Genomic DNA, 23,401 nt, shown 5'->3' on the forward strand with positions numbered 1-23,401 from the left:
CCACATTAAGGTAAACAACGTTTGATTTGTCAGCACAAGCTCTTGATACCAGATTCCTTCTCCTGTTCATGTCTGAGCTGAAACAGCCCTCAGCGAGTGTGCACAACAAACCTGGATCCTCCTTTGAGCAGCCACTTGGTGATCCAGGGCCTGTTGCTGCAGAGCTTTGACTCTGGCTTCCAGCTGGACACGCTCATCCTCCTGACGCTCGAGCGCTGCTGGCTCACGCTGGAACAAAAGCTGCACAAAGGCCAGCTGAGACGAGAGGACCTGCAGGAGCTTCTGGATCAAGAAGAGACCAGACCCATGAAGACAGGAGGTAAAGTAAAGCTCACAAACATACGAGGCCAAAATACATTTACATTCCTTTAAAAAGAACTTAAGAAGTCCTGCAAAAGTTGAGCCATTACACCGTGAGCTTGTTACAACACTCAGCTCCTCTTTGAGGATCATCACCAGGCCTCCACTCTCCTGGGATAGTCCCGAGCATAAATCAGGAGCTGAAGCTCTCGCTGTAAGCTCAGAGAGATACCTTATGTCTGCAGAGAGCAGCTTGAAGTTGGCTGCGGTTCTGGACTTGGTTCATCTGCCTCTCAGTGATGCATTCTTCACCCAGCTCCAAGAGGCGAGTCGTCCCCTGAAGCAAGGACTGGGAAGCCTGCTGCAGCCTGACTTTTCCCCCTGGTTCCTCCCTCAGATGTTTGCCCAGCACACACAGCTGAAGAGGAAGAGACAAGGTTTAAGGAAACATGAGAAAAACTTTCATCGTGTTGCTGCTTCAGTTTCAGCCTCTGAATAAGAAGTGGTGATTTTTACATTTCTGTTAAAAGTAAAGTTGTTGGTTGTTTTGACTTTTCTTTTCTTGTTACCACATTTCTGGTTTTTGACACCGACTCTCCAAACTTTGTTTCCCCGCTCCTTTTGTTGCTTGATTCTCTTCTGTGCTAAGATTTTCTTTCTTGATTTCAGAAACTGATTCTGTCATAGTTTAGCAAAATTTCCTTTAATTCCTTCCCTACTAGTTTTCAAAAGTCCATCTTTCTTGAATTTCTTTTTTTTTTTTAATATTCTTTCTAAGCTGAAAAAGAGTAATCACTTTACAATCCTCATGTATTAAAATGTACCTGATATTTTTCCAACATTTTAGCGTTTTTTAGCATTTTTTTTTTAAACAACCTAAAAATACAATAAAACATGGGAAGCTTCAATTTAAAATATGCAAAAAAGAATATAAAATTGAAAGCAAGCTAAAAATAAAACACTTTCTTGAATTTCTTGTACCAATAAAAGAACAAAGCTATGCCAAGAAAACCTTTTCTGCAGTGTTATATCATTCTGAAATTTAATCAAATAATCTTTAAAGGTAGAGTCTGCAGGATTTTTCTTAAAAATAGAATGTGAAATTTTACAGGAATAATCCTGTTCAGTTGCCACATCTGGGTCCCTATACATGTGTGTCAGTGTCAGTGTCAGTGTCTGCCTTGAACCCTCTCCTTCGCCTGTTTGTTTTCTTTTGATGTTTTGGCAAGGGGCATCATCTGGTCAGTAAAAATGGAGCCTATGCAGAAGTGCTAAAAGTCGCTGTTCATTGAGAATCCACTTGAGACTGGCTGCAGAAAGACAAGGAGTCATGTACACACCCAGCCATAAAAAAGACATTTACAGTGTTGTGCGTTTTTGAACAGCCTGGTTCAAAAATAGCTTGGGTCTAAGACGCTGATTTCTCTATCGGCACTGTTCGGTGAGTTCGTTTTTTTAAACTATGCAGTTCAGAAATTATTAGGATCATTTGATTTTCCAATCAGAGACACAACTCAGGTCCCGTGACCGCCGGGCGCCCTCTAGGCATCATATTAAATGTGGCTGTGTCCGCGAATTAGCTTCATTTCATGGTTTCAAAAACAGACAGGTGACATCGTGGAGGCTATGTCCACGTTTTATACAGTCTATGTGTTTTGGTTGTATCGAGACGTTTCTGGACAGAGAGTTAGTGTGGTCAGCCAATCACACTGATTAGCCTGTGGAAGAAGCTACCCCGAGTGGTTACTATGCTGGACGTAGCACGGGGAATGAAAAACAACCAAAGAGATAAAGCTTGACTCAACTTTCACTCCCTTTTGGGAACTTGGAGAGCAGCACAGGACAAGGAGTGTCACAAGTTAGCTTTATGCTAACCAGTATGTGTCAGATACCCGTGATTAGCTTGAGCTAACATGCCAAGTCAGGTGCATGGCTCTTGAGTCTCTCCCACGTAGAAACCCGATGCTACATGTGGTTGCTGGGCAAGTGAGTGTGTTCATGTAGTCATGGTTGGAGTCTGTGGGTGTGTGCTGCTGCTGGCACTGAGCCAAGGAGCCCAGTTTGAATGTTGTGTTTACTAACAAATAACCAAAAATCCTGCAGACCCTACCTTTAACCAAGACTATCTATCAATCTACATTTACATGCACAGATGTGCACAAACAAAAAAGCATTGTTATTACCTCCACACAGGGAGCGTCTTCTACGCTGGGGAATATGTCGCTTTTACCAACTTCAAGTTCATCCAGGATAGATATCTGCTTCGGGGGAAGCTCCTATGAGACAAAAAGCAACAGATGTGTCTTTTATAGCAGTGGGAAAAACATTAGGACACTGAACTTCAAAAATCTTTCAATGAAACACTTAAGCTAACATCCATAAATATCAACAGAACATGCTTAAAGAGTGGGCAGCAGGAAAGCTCATTGTTAACCCTATGTTGCTCGAAGTATCATATTTGGTACATGAGTTTCAGAGACCTTAACAAAAATCTTAAAATGTGCTCTACCCTCTCTTCTTTCCAACCTTGATGTGAGGCAACACACGTTTACTAAAATACTATTGAAGGTATGCTGTCTCCAAATGACTGAACTGTTATTAACTTTAAATTAAAAATGAACTTAGGAAAATGTTTATGATCACAGAAGTAGAATCATATCTCTTATGTGTCTTTGTTTTCCAAACCTGGTGTGGGTGCGGGGTTCCCAGGTGTTCAACGAGCTGGTTTTTGGATGAGTTGAGGAGCAGCTGGACCGTGTGAAGGCCATCCTGAAGAGAGGTGAGACAGAGGAGAGCATCTGGTGCCTCACTGGAAAACACCGGTTTACTGTCTGACTCCACTTTACTCAACAGGTCAGACTCAGTCGACAACTCAGTTGACAGGCACTGGAAAAGAAGACAAAAAGAAAATTCAAGAGGAGCGCTAACACCCTGCAGTTTGAGGGATGTAAGGATGGTGGTTTTTTTAATCGGTCTATGAGTTCTTTGTGGCTTTAAGGTCAGTCACCTCATGTTGTATCAGCCTGAGATGATTCTCATCTTCACCAGAGGAATCAGGAGTCAACAGAAGATCGATCATAGCGTCTAGACTGAGGAGGACCTTCCGCGCAGCCTCATATAACTCCTCGTTCTTCCCTGGACCTGAATTTTCTGGAGAGCTCACCTGGGGGATGCAGTTAGAGATCTGCTTCATCTAAACTTGAAATTACAGCTCTTTGTATTGGTCAATGCATGCAGACAGTAAAATCTGAACCTACAATTTTTCCCAAAACACTGATGGACTCTCTTGTGCGATGGAGGACAGCAGATGCAGATCCTGAAGACATCCCTCTGACTGGACTCTGAGACAAAGAAGACGCATCTTTTTAGTTGAGTTATTTTTATAAAAGAAATTTATCATCACATGCATCATTTCTGCTCCAGTGCTCAGCATCCATCCCTCACTTACTCATCCATCCAAAGATCTGATTATCTTCCTGTATTTACCTTTTCATGACTCACTCCATCCTCTGAGCTGCTCAGGGCCCGACGCTCCTCCTGCACTTTTTTCAGAGTGGTTAGTTTCTGAGAGATCTGGTCGTAAAGTCGAGTCCAGCTCAGCTGCTCGGTGTCGTCTTCTTCCTGTCCAGCCAAGCTAGAGATCAAAGATTGAACATTGAATAACTGAGTTTAAGGAATGTGATGTGCATGCCATTAAATATAATGAAACTTTGGTTTGAGTCTCACCTGATTGGTGTTTCAGACGGATCCTTGGGTTGTTGGAACTCCTCGACGATCGGACTCTGAATGGAGCTGACTTCATTTTGCTCCTTTGACACTTTCAGATAATTCTGGAAATTACAAGGAGAAGAGTGATTTCAGCACTGACTAAGCCACCATTCGACACCTACTGTCTCTTTACGGCCTGCGTGTGGCCACTGTCTTCTGATTGGGCAGTTCTGTGGGAACCTGAGACCCTGTGTCCTAGGCCTACTCAGTCTTATCTGTGTAACTACTTAGGCTGACCAATTCACAACCACTTGTTTACAAAAACCAGTTAGCGTACACTGCAAGAAACTGAAATCTTATCAAGTGTTTTTGTCTTATTTTCAGTAAAAAATGTCTTTTTAGACTTAATATGAGCCATATTCAACTGACCAGTCCAGAAAAATGTCTTGTTTCAAGTAATTTAAAGACAAAAATGATCTGAATTTCTTTGAACAAGTAAAAAAAAACTGCCAATAGAACAAGAAAGTTACTTGTATTAAGACATTATTCTAGTTTCAAGCAAATTTTTTAGCATTTTTTCTCTTGTTCCATTGGTGGATTTTTTCTACTTGTTACAAGCAATTCATGCTTTCATTTGTCTTAAACAACTTGAAACAAGACATTTTTCTGAACTGATAAGTTTAATGAGGCTCATATTAAGTGTAGTAAGACCATTTTTTTACTTAAAGGGAGACAAAAACACTTGATAACATTTCAGTTTTTGCAGTAGCAACCAGTAGGGCGACTACGGTAACAGAGAACACTATTATCAGTTGCTATTGACTTTTTATGAACTAGTTACATCTCCCATTGACAAAGCCAGGATCTGTTTTTGACAAAAAAGGCTTGTTCTTAATGTCGAACATACAACCCAGCCCATACACGCACTCTAAAGCAGCATCAAAGATGCAACGAGGAGGATCTGTGTTAATGGGACTGCAGCGCCACCTTCTGGCCCGGAGTCTCACACACACTGTTGTTATAATGTGACTTTTAACCAGGCGTGTGTTTGTTTTGGAATTAATTTTCTTTGATTAAGTTATCTTTTTTACAATTTTTACTGTACGTCAGTAACCGGCTATATGTAGCGCTACTAGCAGCCGGGTGCTCCGACGTATCTGTAGGCTAATGTTACAACAAGCTAACTGTCACTTTGTACAGTAGTGGAACTAACATAACCTCACTCTTCATTTTACTGATAGACTCTCAAGTTTGAACAGATCACTGCAGAATAACTGCTGACTGTGGGTTGGAATTAACATTATCACAAACAGTTTAGCTCTTTTAGCCTTTAGCTCGTGTTCCATCTCTTTCCTGTTTATCTTTCTTCTGCTCTTCTGTCCTTTTTCTGTCTGACAGTTAGGCTCCAGTGTCCACCATCACTACAAAATTAATCACAGAAATCGAAAAACACAGATCTCTTTTCTCATTACTAAACTTCGTCAGCCAACGTGGTGTTGTCATTGAAACTTAGACGTGCTGTAAATCAGTCTGGTCCTTTCAAACTCTTCACAGCCCCTTTATCACATGTATACAAACTATTAAGGAATAACCACTGCTCTCACGGGTGATACTGTTTGCTTTTTAGGGTCATACCAACATATTAGCTGTAGTTACAGTTGATTTCACTACCAGCCAAAAACTCCTCACAGGAGCTTTAATCTCCTGACATTTATAGCAAAACAAACTCTCAGAGGCATACCTCATCTTGACAGAGATCTGCAGACTGATCAGCCCCTCCTTTGTTAGTCTCCTCAGATGCGGTTCTGGTGGTGTCTGGACTCTCAGCTATCACGTCTTCCACTGCAGCTTCTGACTGAGGGAGCTCTGTCTGACGGTCTGCGCTCAGAGTTTCACCTTCAGGTGACGCTTGTTGGTCCAGTGTCGCTTCAGCTGTCACCTCCTCTTCAGCAGCAGTGACGAGTGACTGTGTCACCACATTTTCAGGATCAAGAGTTCTCCCAACAGTGTGGGAATCCATCTGAATAAATCCAGAGTCAATTTTATCTGATGCAGAGTGGTCTGAACTGAGCTCAGGCTTTACGGATGAGAGCTCGGATTCAGCAGCTTTGGAGGTCATTTCATCGTCAGGAGAAATCCGAACAGTTAGACTCTCCTGTTCCTACAGGGCAACGAAAAGTCAAAACAGATGAGATTTTTAATATTATTTTTATTTAATTCATATTTTATTTAATTTATATATTTTTATTATTCATTTTATTCATTTTATCTATATTTTATTTTATTTCTATTTTTTTCATATTTTATTTTATTTCATTTTATTTTTCATTTTCATTTATTTATTTATTTAGCAGCTTTGGAGCTTGCTAACAGTCAAAACAGATGAGGTTTGTACTATTATTATTTTTATTATTTTCATTTAGTTGATATTTTATTTTATTTATTTTATCTATATTTCATTTTTTATTTATTTTTTTTATTTATATTTTATTTCATTTTTCATTTATCTATTTTTTAAATTATTTTCAATATTTAATTTCTTGTTTCTAAAAGTTTGGTTCAGTTTGACTTCATTTTATTCAGTCAGAGGGACATAAAGAAATATGTTAAATACAAAACTAAAAATAATAAACATGAATGAAAAGGAGCAAAAAGATGAAAAATCGTATGTCTTTTCTTCCTTTCACAATAAAACACTAATTTTTCTATTAATTAAACACATAAACAACTGAAAATAAAAGCTGTAGGACAACAATGCCTTTTTGAAAGAGCTTATAAAAATGGTTGAAACAAAATCTTTAACTTTAACTACAAAAGTATTTCAAGTACCATATTAATGTCTTAGTAAAAAATTATTTAAAAAATTTTTGATGATAAAAACAGGCTTAAAAAAAGAAGAATTTAGCAGAGACAAACTTGATCCTTTAAACTAAAACTAAAACATAATCACCTCGGCTTCTGTCAGTGGCTCAGTTTCAGCGTTTTCCTTCACATCTGAAGCGTTGAATGTCTCCTCTGGGTCCTGACACATGAAACAAATGAAGATACGAACTCAAATTACAGATTTCTGTTTTCTCATCTGTGTGTGTTCATGCATGCAGGTGTGTGTGTGTGTGTGTGTGTGTGTGAAAGAGGGAACATGTTTCAAGCAGCTGCCTCTGACAGTGAAAGAGAACAGATTTCTAAGGACGCAGACTGTGTGACACCTTCATTCAAACATGCAAGAATCTGCAGGGATTAATCCCAGCAAGGAAGGAAAATAAATAAAATAAACAGCAGAACTATTAATGTTGAAATTAATTTAGTAAATTAGAAAATGAGCAGAGGAGGAAAAGAGGGGAAACAAAGCCTCAGAAAGTTTGAGTTTCACTCACAGAGGATGTATTTTAGAAACAGGACGTATTTTTTAGACGGTCATGTCCGGTTTTGAAATAACTTATTTTCAATATTTATGTTTAAATAACCGTGGAAGGAAACTCAAAACAAAGAAAAGCCCAGAAACATGCTCTCCTGAGCTGTGACCGTGTTTTTAGATTTACCTCGGGAATACTTGAGGTTAGTGTGTCAGAGGACGACGAAGAGTGACAACTCTTGTTCTCCTCATCCTCCTCTTCCTCTGAGTTAGACACCTCAAAAACTTCCTGCTTTCAGTGATAAAGGTGAAGGATTAAAGTAAGACTGGGAAATTGACTTGATTATTTTAGAAGTAATGAGCTCCTGTTATTTAGTTTCAACTTTGTGTTGTGAAAACTGATCTTTTCTGGATTCATTAGAGAGGATGTGATTAATTGGTTTAATTTAGAGTTATCTGAAATTCTCACTCCACACATCAAACTGGTGTTACTGTGTTAGCTTCATTTCACGCACTGTGATCATCATGAATTACCTTCATCAGACTTATTTGTGCAGATCTGCCTGGAGTGTCTGAGACTTTAGTGATGGCGAGATCCTCCTCTTTAATCTTGTCCTACGCGAGTCAAAGGAGAAGAAGATGGAGAAAAAAAGAATTTAAACAATGTGTTAAATAACAAAGGAGGAACTTTAGAGCATGTCTTTGTGCTGCTGTGTTAAAGAAACATAAATAAGGAAAAAAGAACTTTAATATTGGACAAAAATACAGAAGAAAAAAATAACATTAAGTAATGCTTTTGCTTTTAATCCCAGAAAAAACGACACAAAACTACAAATCTAAACAATCTTCTGTTTTATTTTAATAAATTAATAAAAATCATCTTAACAGACCTGAAATGACAAGTCAAAAATGTCCTTTTTAAATCCTGGATTTGAACATTTAAAGGGTAAAAAAACTGAATTCAGTTGAAATCATTTATCTATTTGTACGCAGTAACAGTCTCTGAACCTCCAGCTGTGTCGTCTGCTGCTTGGTGAGCTGCTCCAGCTCCTTCAGCTGCTGCAGCAGGAGTCTGGCTCTGGAGAAGACCAGCAGACTCTCCTCTGCCCCCTTTGGAAGCTGCAGGTCTCCTTTGCATCTCTCCATCTCCTCCAGAGTCCTCTGCATGGACTGCACGTTGGCCAGGATCACCTGAGGGTTGGAGGGGAGCAGAGCTGTGGATGTTAACAGTTTGTAGATTAAATATAGAACTGTGCAAAGTTTTGATCTCTGCTCAGAGCGAGTGCGCTACAAAAACTGCTCCCCCTGGTGGCTGGCTGCAGTATGGGTAAAAACTACATCTCCCCTGTCATTCCAGATGGCCTGTGGTCAAATTCTAAAAAATGAATACACCTGGTAGAAATGTTTCTCACATCCCTATGCTGCTGTAACATTAAGCTATTATTAGGCTGCATTGTGTTCAAGTGTGTTCAACATTTTCTTACAGTAAAGAGGTTAAAAAAAGAGGTTTTACATCAAGTTTCACGATGATTGACAACCGCTGTTTTAGTGTAGGTGTTTTAAGGAACAGCAGAGACCCTTTTTGGCCGGTAGAAAAAAAAAAGTAAAAATAATAAGATTTTAAATTCATAATTATGATGGAAAAAATCAAAATAGTGAGATAAAAAGCAATAACATAAAGATAAAAGTCAAAATGATGGGATAAAAAAATCGATAATTGTGGTGAAATAAAAAGAAAATATATATCATTTAAAACTGCAATATTTTGACTTTTTCTCTCAAAATTTTTACTTTTTACCACATAATTTTGACTTTATCTCATCATTTTGAAGTTTTATATCATAATTTAATTTTTTATCTCCAAAATTTGACATTTTAATCTTATAATTTTGATTTTTATATTAAAATTTTGAATTTCACTACATAAGTTTTACTTCATCTCATAATTGTGACTTTATATCTTATAAATATGAACTTTTATCTCATAATTTCATTTTTTAATCTCATTATTATGAGTTTTTAATTCATAATGTTCAAATTTTTGTATCATAATTTTGCATTTTGATCTCATAATCTTTACTTTTTAATCTTACAATTTAGATTTTTTTTATCTATAAATTTTTACTCTTATTTCTCTTGATATTGACTTAATCTCATAATTTTGTCTTTTTATTTCTCAATTTCTATTTTTTATCTCATAGTTTCAATATTTACCTCAAAGATTTGACTTTTTTTCATTTTTTTAGCTGGTGGAAATAGGCTTCCATAAAGAAGAGATTAGACTCTCAAAAGAAAAAAAAGAAACCTTTAAAACGCGATTTATTACTACACAGACTCTTGCTGCACAGTGCGACATTTCTCTGGGGAGTGTATTTTGTCTTAAAAACTGTAAAAAAAAAATGTAAAAAAAAGGTTTTAACCCTTACTTTAGAAAACCAATGGTCTTGTCTCTTTATGTCAGTGATGAGACAACTCCATCTTAAAAATTTGGGAAACTTGATTGATTTCAAAATGTGCTACACAAATTAAGTTAATTGGATCGGATTGGACAGTTACAGCTGGATAGAGACCAATCTGTATACCACAAGGTTAACATCTACCTGCTAATTTCATGCTGTGCTCGCTCACAATTATATTTCACACTTTCAACATCAGGCCACCATTTTCATGCTCTGGACCAGTTTTGTATCAAACTTGCAGTTGAACACTTTTTACGTTACCTGTCGGTTTTGCAGATGCTCCGTCAGCGTGATGTCTGAGTTATCCATGGAGGACAGTATAGCTCTGATCTTCTGCACGTTCTTCTCCATCGTCTTCAGCTCTGTTTCAGTCTCCTCCACGGCCTGTGAGGAAAACCATCATCAACCTTTCCCTGCAGACAGACGGCAGATTCTTGCATTGTTTAAAAAGAAAAAAAGTCTGACCTCAACCGCCTGCAGAAGTTGCTCCAGAGGCTCCAGGATCTTGCTTTGCATTTTGTGGACCTGTTGGTCGTTCTGGTTCAGTTTCTCCTCCTGGGTTTTCATGTCACACACAGCAGAGACTTCCTCCAGGACTGGTCTGAAGTCTTGCAGGGCACTTCTGATCCTCTCTGAGTCATCAAGGACGAGCTAGAGTAGGGGTTTAAAAAATAATACTCATAACTAACATCAGATACTTCCTTTCTTTCTTACTCAGAACGAATCATGGTAAAGCATCACCAACCTGCAGAGAGTGTGAGTGATTCTGGAGACTTCTGGCTGTTGTGAAAGAGCAGGGAGCACCGAGCCACGACTTGGCCTCATCCAGCCAGCAGGTGGCGCTGTGCACGATGTCCTCAAACTCCTGAAGACAGCTGGGGATCTGAGGAATCAAAGTTTGGTTACCATTAATGCATTGATGTGTGCTGCATCCTAAATAAGACACCACCTGACCCGTTTGTTGGTCCTGACCTTGCTGAGGAAGGCAGTGCGCTGCTCGACCAGCTGCGCCGTGTCTTGGTAGAGCTGCAGCGGCTGGGTGAGCTGGTCCATGAACAGGTGAGCCTGGTATGGATGCTCCTCGGCAAGATCCTGGACCTCACTCTCCAGGATCATGAGGCGGCTGTGCCATGCGTCCAACTCATCCCACATACGCTGGACGGCACAGAGAGAGAAGGATGAGAAGCCTCACCTAAAGTTTAGCTTTTTGGCTCAGCTATATACAGATAATATGGATCAAGAGTCTGCAACCTGCAGCTCTTATTATCAAAACAATGAATTAATATAATTCCTACAGAGGGTATTGATGATTAAAGACACTGACACTAAATAACATCCTGCGTTAACATTTAGTTGAACCAAATCTTCATCCCATCTGTCAATAAAGCCTGCCACCGCTCTACTTCACCTCCTACAACATCAACAGCCCACCAACTTTCCATGCACCTGTGGCTAACCTCAAGTTTTACAGCCCTGGGAAGATAACTACATCTACAAAAAGACTAATCTGGAAGAAAAGACAGATTTTAATTCTGTGTGGATGGATTCATTTAACTGACAACGTGCCAGCTTAATATAGATGCTTGATATGTGGCGAGACATTGGCAAACATCAGAGAATGAGTTTTGCGTTATAATCAATACAAATGGAATCAAATTCAAATATGTTTTTCAAGATTTGAATATTTTGAAATTTGTTACATGTTAAACTTAATCAGAATCTGAAAACTGTATAACATTTTTTGCAAATTTATTATTATTTTTAAAATTTTGTACTAAATTTCCCCAAAATATTTAAGTCTTGGCAAATTTTTTAAACTTCAAAATGTTGGCAAATTTTAGCATATTTTTGAGAATTCTTTTTTTTTTTTTTAGCTTTTTAAAGCTAACAACAACTTTTTAAACTTCAATTGTTATTTTTCAAAATTTTTCTTAATTTTCAAAATTCTTTGAATTTTTTGTAAATTAATTCGATTTCATATTTCTAAACTTTTCAAATTTTCTAAATTTACAAGAAAATTTTTTTTTTTTTTCATTTTTTTTTATCTATTATTAAGTTTCCAAAAAGCTTAAATTTTTTTATTTTTTTTGGAAATTTTTTAAACTCCAAATTACCTGAAAATTTCAATTATTTTGTGACTTCTTTTTAATTTCCATTTTATTTACAAAAAAATTGCAAATTTATTAAAGACAAAAAAAACTAAGACACAACATGTATAAGTTTATAAATCTGAAAAAGTCTGATTTAGGATTTTTTTTATTACTAGAATTTAGCTTTTAATAGAATTCTATGCACGTTATTTGTTTTAAAAGTGAAGATTAAGTAGATTTGTAGCTCTGGTATGACCTTAATCCAGGTGAGCTAAGACTAAACAGCTCCTGTGAAATTAAAGGTTGCAGACCCCTGATAAGGTTTAACACAAAAAAAGAAATGTGGTGATACAAAAAAAAGAAAAAACCCGGGAGGACTCGATCTGAGCACTCTATTGTACCTTCAGCAGACTCTGAGCTTCAGTAACTGTCGGACTCTTCTGCTCCAGTAACTTTCTGACTTTCTCCAGACCAGAGCCCAACTCCACCACCTGACTGTTCAGCTTCCTGACTGCTGGGATGCTCTTCTCCATGAGCTGTAGAGTGACCACAGGAGAAAGAAATGTCAGATATGAGTTAAGAAAAAGCTGACGTGATGTTAAAGAAAAACTGATTCTTGTTTCTCACCTTCTCCTCCTCTCCTCTGAGAGAAAGCTGAACTCCTTGTAGCTTCCTGTTGATGTCAGCTGGCACCTCAGTGTAGCGGCTCTGCACTTCATCCATGATGCTCTTCAGTTTGGTCTTCTGGGAGGACAAATCCTTTCTGAGCTCCTGTCAGTTTGGTCACAAACAGGTGCAAAAATTAAAAAAATGAAAGATTGATCAGAAAAATACAGAGAAATCACAACAAATCGCTAAAAATGACAATTTCTACGCACTGTACCTTTAAAAGATAAGACACGAGAGAGCTGATACAGACCAATTAGACCAAAGTTGACACATAAAAGGCCATTTATTGTAACTATTGAAGTCTGACCTGTTTTTTGATAGAGTTTGAACAGGTATCCAGTGTGGTAAGAATATCTGCCACTTGTTGCTCCACCTCCTCTATCTCCTCCTGGACTTGCTGCCTCTCCTTCTCCTCCGCCTGTGCAGCAGCCACCACCTGCAGGTTTCTCTCCTTCAAGCTGTGAAACAAAAAACATCTTTTTTAGTTCTGCTGACATTTATGAGTAATCATTTTCCATATTTAATAAACCCCACCTCCGAACATTCTCCTGGATCTTCACCAGAGTTTTCCCCACAGGTCCAGGGCTGGCAGGGTCCTGGGAGGTGGATAAGCTCAAAGCGTGCTCCAGTCGGTGCTCCAGGGAGGCCAGGGCCTGCTGCTCCTGCTCCAGCCCTGCCTGGTGCATCTCAGCCTGAGCCAGGAGCTCCTGAGGCTCCTCCTTTGTGAAGCTCACAGTGGAGGAGTCGGGGACCTCGGCTTGGAGGCTGGCCAGGGAGCTGCAGCACTGCTCCATCTGAGGAGGGAGAAACCAGTCCTCCGTGTTTCTGAATCACTTACTCTTTATTTCTTATTTATGTTTTTATGTTGTTAAACTCACGCTGGTCGTGATGTCCTTCCATTCTTCTCCTCTCTGTTCAGTGTGAGCCATCAGGAGACCAATACCACGCCGTAATGACACCCAGCGCCTCCAGAGGGCGCCCAGCTCACCACCCTTTCCGACCCCACAGCCCTGCATGGGACACCCAGCTCTCAGTTCCTCTATTTTACTGGAGAGGCTGCGAAGATCTTCCATCAAAAGCTTTACGGGGCAGAAACAGGACATATGGTAAGGTTTTCTACCAAAATGCGGAGTGTAGTCTTTTAAACTATCAATATTAAAGAGAAGTGTGAACGACACTTCAGTTTACAGCCATGTCAGGATGAATTTCCCTGATATACCAAACAGTGGAGCAAAGGAACACAGTAAAAGTACTTTGCTGCTGTACTTAAGTAGGTTTCAGGAGGATGTACACTTTACTTCACATTCACTTCACTACATTAAAGAGGAAATAATGATTCCTTTACTCAACTACATTTACATTGTTACCTTTGTTACTCTTTGGTCTCATTATATATCGATTATCGGGACCTTGTGGTCTTGTCTTGTTTCAAGTTGTTTAAAGACAAAATGAGGTCTGAATTGCTGTGACAAGTAAAAAAAATCTGCCAATGAAACAAGAGAAATTTGCTCTAAAATTTTCTTGAAACTAAAAAAATCGTTTTAATACAAGTAACTTTTCTCTTGTTGCATTGGCAGATTTATTTTTTTAATTTTCTACAAGCAAATCAGACCTCATTTTGTCGTTAAATAACTTGAAATGAGACATTTTTCTGGACTGGTCAGGTGAATGTGGCTCATATTAAGTCTAAAAAATATTTTCTACTTAAAATAAGACAAAAACATCTGATACACCTGTCCCCATATCTAAAAAACATTTTCACTTTTTTGTACGATGAAAGGTTCATCCTACAGGATAAAGTGCTGACTGTGTTTGCTGGAAAACAATGAAATATTGGCGTTCCAAAGCTCAACGTCAACCCTAAAGAAGGGAGCAAGAGGAAAAGGGAGTTGAGGGAGAATAAATTATAACGTTTTTGAGAGGAACAACTATTTGTAGCTTTGTTTCTTTTTACGTTTGGTACTTAAGTACTTTCCATTGAAGCTGCTTTAAGACTTTTACTCAAGTGATTTTTTTAGTGGTTGACGTTCACTTTTACAGGAGTAGCTTTCAGGTAAGATATTTCTACTTTTACTCAAGTATGACATTCAAGTGCTTTGATGATGATACCTCAATACATTTAACATTATAGTCTGTGTTCTGTTGTGTCCTGAGAATGTGCTGCCAAATCTTCATAATATGACATATTATGTTTAAAGAGGAGCTGTTGTTCTTCTTTCTGGCTTTATCCTGTCTCTCTGGTGCCCCTTGCAGGAGCTTCACTGGATTTACAGCTCACAAAAAATCCCTTTTTTTCTACACCAGTGTTAAAGAAAACTGTTATTTCAGCCTCAGTCCAAAATGTTTCATTTTAGCTACTGTCTCTTTAAGGCTCCCTGCTCCACACACCCCTCTTCTCTCTGATTGGCCAACTCTCTACACTGCAAAAACTGGAATCTTATCAAGTATTTTGGTTTTATTTTAAGTAAAAATGTATTAATTTACTTGATTTGAGCCACATTCACCTTTTTTCAAAATTTTCCCTGTTTCATTGGCAGATTTTTTTACTTGTTACAAGCAATTCAGACCTCATTTTTGTCTTAAAATAACTTGAAACAAGACATTTTTCTGGATTGGTCAGTTGAATGTGGATCATATCAAGTATAAAAAGATTTTTTTTACTTAAAATAAGAAAAAACCACTTGATAAGATTTCATTTTTTGCAGTGTAAAGGTCCATTGGGGTAGGAACTATGGATAGACCTTGGTGTTTGAGGCCCACACCTCCAACCGCCCCATATGTGATGACCTCATTATTTCATTAAGTCTTCAGAGCTTGTGCTATTTTTTTTAGAACTGACTGTTTTGATCGACTTTATGAAGATGTAGCAGTTTGAAAATCAGCACGTTTATTTCAAACATCCAACATTTCTACTTATATCCATGTTTAAAACACGGGAAAGCATGATACCCCCTCTTTAAGTAGATACCAACATATTTTCTCACCAATAACAAAATAAAAGCTTTGTTGAACCCACCCTGGCTCTTTTTTGCTGGGCGACACACTTGTCGTACGATGTCACCTGCTCTGCAGCGCACTCTGAAAGCTGAGCTTCAAGCCCTGAGAGACGCTGACGTATGTCCTCGTGACACTTCCTGTGGCCTTGCTGTCTTACTTCACAGCTGTAAGACAGAAAAAATATTAAAGCACACGAGACAAAAACTATTCAGAACAGCTGAAAAGAGATTAAACATCCGTTACCTCTGCAGGGACTCCAGCCTGAGCTGAGCCTGGGCCTCCAGTACGGCTCGACCCACCAGTAACTGGCTGAAGATACTGATGTGGAGCTGCTTGGTCTTTGAGCGACTGAGGCAGGGTTGTTGGGGGACCAGCTCCAGTAGGTGACAGATATGAGCCTGAAATCCATCCTCCAGAACCCCCAGAGCCTGCTGAGTCTGCTTTTGTTCCTCGGTACAGTCCAGAAAGCCTCCAGGAGCTGAGAGGAAGGTGGCTTCAGCGTTATGGAGGAAAGCGATGGCTCCCTGAGAGGCCCACTGGTAATCCTTCAGGGACTCTCGAGCCTGGGACAGACTCTCCTGTTGGACACATGTTAAACAATCACACGAAGTCCAGAGAAAAAATAAACTGTATCATTAAAAGATACAAAATCCTAATTTCTGTGCTCCACGGCGCGGACGACGCATCTAGTGATTTTCACAGTGTGTTTTATGTTAATAACAAGATGTGCTGATGGGCTTTGCCATGTTGGTCATTTTTACAATAAAGTGTAGCAAAGATTACACAGCTGGTCCATGCAGACGTCCACAGGCAGCCTGTTACCCCAACGCAATAACTCAATAATCAGCAGGGTCTTAGATCGACTGTCTTCCCCTTCACTCATGGTCACAAAACGCTGTCACAATAAAAAGTTTTTGCTGTAAACTAAAGGTATTTGTCTGCAGAGCTCTGAATGAGATTTCCTTTAAATGTACTGACTTGCTCTTCATTTCAATAAGGATACTTTATTTTAATTCAAAGGTTTTTGTTTGGCAGCTGTAGCAACCAGTCATTTACATTTTTTCCTTGTTTTTTTTTTACAGTGTAACACAGGGTCTGCAACGTGCAGCTCTGGGGCCTTCTATGGCTCTTTGACTCCTCTGCAGTGGCTTCTTGTAGCTTTAAAAAATATTATTAAAATGAAGAATTTGAGTTTTAATTTTAATTTTATTTAAGATTGTCTACTTTATTAATACCCTTGGATGAAATTCTATTTTTTTTTTGTTTGTTTGGTTTTTTGTTTTTTCTGACTGGGGGTGTCGATGATTGAAGACATGAAAACTTAATAAAATCCTGTATTAACATTTTGTTGAACTAGATACGCATCAAATCTATCAACAAAGCTTCAATTTTTTTTTTTTTTTAAACAATTTTTTTGATTGTTGCAAAAAAAAAAATTAAATTTCTGCACAGTTTAGCACATAATTTAAATTCCACTTTTTTTTAAAATGCGTTTTTTTAATTTTAGAAATTTTTGAAAATTAAGTGTTTCTTTTTTGGAGTAACAATTTTTCATATTTTTTGCAAATTTATTCAATTCTTACAAAATTTTCCACATTTTTTAATTATATTTTTTGAAAAAAAGTTTGCACATTTTTGAAATTTTAAATTTTTTGAAAAAAATGCAAATTTTTGAAAAAAAAGCAAGTTTTTTTTTTTTAAAGCAATTTAGAAATTTTAAATTTTTTGAAACATTCAGCAAATTATTAAAATTCATAAATTTTGCAAATTTGTGAACTTCATGACAATAAAAAATGCTAATTTATTAATTGATTAAAAATAAAAACTCACATCACATGGACAATTTAATAAATATAAAAAAAAAATATTGTTCAGATAATTATTTACTAGATGGTTAGTTTGTTTAGAATTTTAAAAACTTTTTTGTGAAGATCAAGTTCAGTTTGTGGCACCCGAATGACTTTGATCCAGGTGAGCTGGGGCAAAATGTCTCTTATGACAGTAAAGGCTGCAGACCCCAGGTGTAACATGACCTCAGCGGTTAAACTCACCATTCTCAGGTGACACTCCTGCATTGCTGCATCTCTCAGAGAGTACAGCTCCTTGCAGCTGTTCAGGTTGATCTTCTCTTTACGGCCCAGACCCTCCAACACCCTCATCCCAGACTCCATGTTCCTCCAGACAACCCAACACCTTCTCAGAGCAACATCTATGGCTTTTTCTTCAGGGCTTACAGGCTCAGCTCCCTGCAGCTCCTCTCTGGTTCTCTGGAAAAACTCGACTAACGCAGGAAGCTCTGTGGAGAAATGAAGACCTAACAGAAGCTTCGCCTCCAGATTCTTGATATCAAGCGTGACTGAATCCTCCCAGGAGACTAAAGTCTCCACTGTCTGACGAATCCTCTGCCTCTCTGCGTTGAGCTCAGGAGGATCCAGCTCCTGAGCAATGGCCTCCAGCTGATCTGCTGCTTCCTGACACTGCGTCTTCACCAAAGGTAGTTCAACTAAAAGCGTTTGACATTGTTTAAACCTCTGACCCAAGCTAGCTCCTTTATCTTTGGCGTGCTGAATCTGCTCTTCAGCGATGTCCCTGGACTCCTCCATTTGGCTCCTCAGGTGCAGATATTTCTCTTGTTCGAAGGCGCTGACACTGAGAGCTTTGCACTGGTCTTGCAGCTCGCCGATGGCACACAGCAGAGCGCTTCGCTTGGCTTCCTGGCAGTGCTGGAGTTCCTGCGCTTGACACTGATGCTCCATTAGCATGTGCTTCAACGTCACGATTTTAGAAACGGTTTCCTGTGTCAGAGGGAACTTCTGCTGAGCTAAATCCGCAGAAATTTGGTTCAAACTCGCTTGGATGGTGGATAACTCCTCGTCTGAAGATGTCCTCTCATGAATCAGCTCCTCTAACTCCCAGCTTGTCGCTTTCTCGAGCGCGATCAACCCGTCTAACTCTGTCCAAAGACCTGACAGTCTGTTGACGAGGTAGCGGCTCTCTCCTGGGCTCAACCCCGTCGCTAACTCTTTGCACCTCTCGGCCATTTCCTCCACGAGCTTTATCGTGCTTTCTATCTTCACCGTGGTGAATTTGTGACTTTTCAGCTCGATCTCCAGCTCCCTGATGTCCGCTTTCGAAACATTGTCTACATGCACACAGGGGTCTCTTTTGGCGTGCATTTCGGCGAGCCAGGCGTCCATACTCGCAAGCTGACACAACAGTTTCTCCCTTTCCTTTAAGTTCTTCTTCATGGTGTCTAGAACATGATCCAAGCTGTCGGCGATGGCTTCATAGAGATCCTCCACGGTTTTAACAACCTGGTCGCTTTCCTCCTTTTCGACGTCTTTCATCTGCTCAACTTCCGCCCTCATCTTGGACCGCCGCGACCAAACATCCGTCTGGAATTTCTTCATTTCAGCGATCTGCAGCCGAGCCTCCTCTGGGAAAAGCGCCAACTTCCTCCCGATAGAGATGTGGTTTTCCGCCTGCTTGGCCCACGTGATCAAGTCCTGTAACTGTTTGTTCATCCTCCCTGAAGAGCCGTACGCTGAAATATCCAGCTTGCTCTTAGTCACGTTCAGCAAGGACGCCACTTCCTGGAGGTTACGCTTGATCTCAGCTTTCTCTATCTGACCCAGAGAGAAATGAATCAGAGCGTCCGACTCGGACTGGAGGTGCAGATAGAGCTGGTTGTAGAGTTTGAGGTCTGTGGTCAGACAAACAAACTCTAAAGCACTTTTGTTGTCGCTGCTGTCGAAGTCAGATGTCTGAAGAGCTTCCAGTTTGGCGTGCAGCTGTTTGGTGTCTTTAATCAGGAGAGAGGACTGAGAGGTGGAGCTGGAGGCGTGCTGCAGAGCTCTTTTGATGCTTCCTTCTAGAAGCCTCCACTCCTCCTGGACATCACCCAGTTGGGCGAGTAGAGCTCCTGAGCTTTCAGCGTCGCTCAGATGGACGGATAACTGGCTGCTGATGCGGAGGAGCTCCTCCATCATGCCTTTCTTTAGCACCATGGTCTGCAGCAGGCCGTGGAGTTTGCTTGCTTGGAGGGAGCTGCTGCCCAAAGCATCTCTGACAAAACCAAAGACAAAAGTTTGAGTTAATAAAGTTAAACACAAATAATGACTTTACCGTTATGTTATGTTGGGAAAATTATGTTGAATATGTTAAAACTATTTAAATCCACTTAAAACTTAAAAGAAAAAAAAAAAAGGTAAAACCAACAACACCTTTGCTTTAGATTATAAAAACATTTAGAAAAAAAGAAAAGAAACATTTATAGACTCCAAGCTATACTTAAAAACTATTTATTTAAAGTTTTCTCCTCTTCCAAAACACATTGTTTTTTCATTTCCTCAACAAATTTTCTCAGATTCTCCAACATTTTTAATGTTCTCCACATGTTAGATGGACTGTCCCCGTGTGCTTTCTGTAATTTTATCATTTGACACAAGAGAAACTTGTTTCACTGCCCCATTGAAAAAGACAGACCTAGCAAAACACACACTAAAGTGCTCTCAAAGGAACCTAAACACACACTTTAATGGGCTCTTTGGAGCCTGAACACACAATAAAGTGCTCTCTCTGGAGCCTAAAGTGCTCCCTTTGGAGCCTGAAGTGCTCTCTTTAGAGCCTAAAGCACTCTCTGGAGCCTAAAGTGCTCTCTCTGGAGCCTAAAGTGCTCTCTTTAGAGCCTAAAGTGCTCTCTCTGGAGCCTAAAGTGCTCTCTTTAGAGCCTAAAGTGCTCTTTCTAGAGCCTAAAGTACTCTTTCTGGAGCCTGAAGTGCTCTTTCTGGAGCCTTAAGTGCTCCCTTTGGAGCCTAAAGTGCTCTCTCTGGAGCCTAAAGTGCTCCCTTTGGAGCCTGAAGTGCTCTCCTTAGAGCACTAAAGTGCCCTCTCTGGAGCCTAAAGTGCTCTCTTTAGAGCACTAAAGTGCCCTATCTGGAGCCTAGAAATACACTCAAGCACTCTTTTGAAGCCCAATACATGTAAGTGCTCTCTTTGAAGCCCAAAAACACTATAAAGTGCTCTATTTTGAGCCTTAAGGGGTCTTTTAGGGGGACAAAACTAACATTAAAGTGCTGTCTTTGGAGCCTAAAGTGCTCTCTCTGGAGCCTAAAAATACCCTTAATCACTCTTTTGAAGCCCAAACACACTAAAGTGCTCTCCCTGGAGCAAAAAACAAACACTACAGTGCTCTCTTTTGAGCCTTAAGGGGTCTCTTTGGAGCCAAAACCCCAAAGTGCATCTATGGAGACTAAGGTTCTCTCCCTGGAACCCAAACACACACTTTAGTGCTCTCTTAGGGGCCAAAACTAACAATGAAGTGCTCTAAGGTGCCTAAAGTGCTAACTTTGGAGCCTTAACACACACTAAAGTGTTCTCTTGGGAACCAGAACTTGTGCTAAAATGCCCTACTGGTTTGCACACACACTTAACTGCACCCTAGGCTGGCTAAAACACAACAAACTACCCTTTTCTGTGGAAAAATGTGTACTAAAGTGCTCTTCTTCTTCTTCTTTTTTTGTTTTTTTTTTGTAGTTTTTCGTTTTGGCCCCCTCCCATCAAAAAGTCACTGAACACCACCGGTGATGTTGACCATTTTATATTATCATCTTTAGATACCCATGTCTTTCTGATTGAGAGACAACAGCAGAATTGTCCTCTGAATCCTCTGTATTGTAGGAAAACTGACGATCTGCATCATCAATAACATCGTCCTTTGTCTCTGAAATCTTCCCTCCGCAACACTCTCCTAGTTCAAGGACAAGGAAGAGAAAGATCCTCCTCTACACACACCTGGGTCTCTGGGTCTAAATTTCTTTTCATAGGCAGTCAGAAGATAAATTATTGGGCCATCAAAATAAAGTACCTCACAGAAACAACTTTATTTTGGATCTGAACAGCTAACTTACCCAAACTAAAGGGAGAGGGTTAAAATGACCGGCAACATCATCTTTGTGTACAGTCTGTGCACAGACATTTCAGTACACACTAAAGTTTCCAGATTCTACACACATGTTCATGACCCTAAATGAGGAAAAGTCACAAAATTTCCTGAAGAAAAAGAAAGGATAACTGGCACTTTAGTCAACATGAAAACAGAAACAGGTCAAACTACTCACAGGCTCATCTTCTCCTTCTCGACTGCTACAACCGCCAAGAAAGCTCTGATGATCTTCATCTGTCTCTGATACTGTTTGACCTGGTCCAGCTGAGCGGCTTTGACCTGCACAGTGGCAGACGCGTCCAACAGAGCAGCACTGCACTGTCCCTCCATGTTTTTTAAGACATGAGGGCTGCAGGTCCTGGAGCCACTCAAGCTTTTTAATGTGGACACTTGCTCCTGCACACAGAGCCTGAAGCCCTGCAGAGGAAAGACACCAGACGAAAAGTCAGAAAAGGAGTTAGCTTAGTGAAGCTGAAGAGTGATGAAGAGAGGAGGTACCTCTGCCTCCTGAAGCTGTTTGACCATCGCAGTGACGTCGAGCTGTGCTGGTTGGTAGCGACATGCCAGGACTTTCTGGACAGTTCGTATCAATCGGATCTCTGGTTCACCAGGAGAGGACTTCAGGTACCAGCTTAAATCGATGTGTGGTGTTCGCTGCAAAAAGGAAACAAACTGAAGTGAAGAAGCAGGTTAACCGTTTCCAAAAAAAAACAAAAACTATAGTTTGTCCTGGAAAATGTCTTTTCATGGGTCATTCTCTTTTCTTTTTAAAAAGAGCAACATTTTCTGGCTTGGTGTGTCTGTGGTTTACTATAAGTGGCAAGAACATTTCAAATGCAGTGTTTTTCCAAGGTTTACAGCCTTGAGGGGTAGCGACGGCAGAGTCAGCATTGCATCTTCACAGAGAAGGTGCTGGAAGATGTTTTTGTACGTTCCTTGTGGTGGTTTTCCAGGCTCTCTGTCCACTTTACGGAGTATGTGTGTGTGTCTGTTAATGCGTCGGGGAAGGACTTGCCTGTGCCCAAAACAGAGTGCAAGAGGATACGTGAACGCAACAATATACATACAAATGACATCTGGTCATGTAAATAAGATAAATAAGATAAAAATATTTAGTCCGTTGGGAATAGAACTGATTACTCGATTACTGGAAAATAAAATTAACTTGACTTCCAGGGAGAGGGGTGGACTACCCCACCAATAAAATGGTAGGGGAAACACCATAGACTGTCAAAAAAAATGAAAGTCATCTTGCTCGGCTCAAGAACTGCTCCCCCTGGTGGCTGGCTGCAGTATAGGTCAAAAAATCCAGCTCCCCAGTCATTCCAGATGGGCTGTGGTCAAACTTTAAAAAATTAATACACCTCGTAAAAATGTTTCTCACGTCTGATTGTTGTGGTGATTTGAATATATTATTTGGCTGTCTTGTATTCAAATCCTCTTTTTTCTGAAATGTTTTGTTAGTTCATTAGTGAAAAGAGGTTAAAAACGAGGCTTTACGTCATGTTTAACAATGATTGACAGCTGCCATTCTCGTGTATTTTTTCGGGGATTGTAAAACATGTCGGGAGGTAGAGTCAAGAAGTGACAATGGTAAATGGCGGAGCCACACTGTCCACTCTATATACAGTCTATGGTCCAGGCGGATGTTAGGTTTTATTTTACTCAAGTTGTGCACAGTTCTAGTCATAATGGAAACACCAGCGAGGCACAATTTTACCTTGTCAAAAATTCAGAAATATTGCTTTGATTTTGTGACAATTTTTTGTAATAGGGACGCAGGTATTGGGAGCCGTGTGGTGATTTCCTCTAACTGTGGCTGTTGAAAGTCACATCTAGTCCATCTCTTCACTCACTTGTTGATCCACCAATAGTCAAACAG

At 39.7% G+C, this 23,401-nt stretch overlaps 1 protein-coding gene across 1 annotated transcript in view; it reads right to left on the reverse strand.

Moving 5' to 3' along the window:
* syne2a (spectrin repeat containing, nuclear envelope 2a) overlaps nt 1–23,401 on the reverse strand; it is a 129,392-nt gene that overhangs the window by 49,350 nt on the left and 56,641 nt on the right. Inside the window, exons 43-69 of the mRNA XM_074684749.1 lie at nt 22,018–22,173; nt 21,695–21,936; nt 17,627–19,640; nt 15,819–16,153; nt 15,595–15,739; nt 13,457–13,657; nt 13,113–13,372; nt 12,886–13,036; nt 12,537–12,680; nt 12,311–12,445; nt 10,792–10,974; nt 10,565–10,702; nt 10,285–10,470; nt 10,081–10,203; nt 8,369–8,551; nt 7,895–7,975; nt 7,548–7,649; nt 6,959–7,030; nt 5,750–6,169; nt 4,027–4,130; nt 3,787–3,934; nt 3,558–3,641; nt 3,308–3,463; nt 2,986–3,186; nt 2,484–2,576; nt 533–718; nt 112–282 (exon numbers count right to left, since the gene is read on the reverse strand). Coding sequence (XP_074540850.1) covers nt 112–282; nt 533–718; nt 2,484–2,576; nt 2,986–3,186; nt 3,308–3,463; nt 3,558–3,641; nt 3,787–3,934; nt 4,027–4,130; nt 5,750–6,169; nt 6,959–7,030; nt 7,548–7,649; nt 7,895–7,975; nt 8,369–8,551; nt 10,081–10,203; nt 10,285–10,470; nt 10,565–10,702; nt 10,792–10,974; nt 12,311–12,445; nt 12,537–12,680; nt 12,886–13,036; nt 13,113–13,372; nt 13,457–13,657; nt 15,595–15,739; nt 15,819–16,153; nt 17,627–19,640; nt 21,695–21,936; nt 22,018–22,173 — 6,414 coding nt within the window. The remainder of the gene's footprint in view (nt 1–111; nt 283–532; nt 719–2,483; nt 2,577–2,985; nt 3,187–3,307; nt 3,464–3,557; nt 3,642–3,786; nt 3,935–4,026; nt 4,131–5,749; nt 6,170–6,958; nt 7,031–7,547; nt 7,650–7,894; nt 7,976–8,368; nt 8,552–10,080; nt 10,204–10,284; nt 10,471–10,564; nt 10,703–10,791; nt 10,975–12,310; nt 12,446–12,536; nt 12,681–12,885; nt 13,037–13,112; nt 13,373–13,456; nt 13,658–15,594; nt 15,740–15,818; nt 16,154–17,626; nt 19,641–21,694; nt 21,937–22,017; nt 22,174–23,401) is intronic.

Source organism: Halichoeres trimaculatus, unplaced genomic scaffold (assembly GCF_033239565.1).
Source record: "Halichoeres trimaculatus isolate MK-OKI-2021-1 unplaced genomic scaffold, fHalTri1.1 fHalTri1_scaffold_13, whole genome shotgun sequence".
Taxonomy (NCBI): domain Eukaryota; kingdom Metazoa; phylum Chordata; class Actinopteri; order Labriformes; family Labridae; genus Halichoeres; species Halichoeres trimaculatus.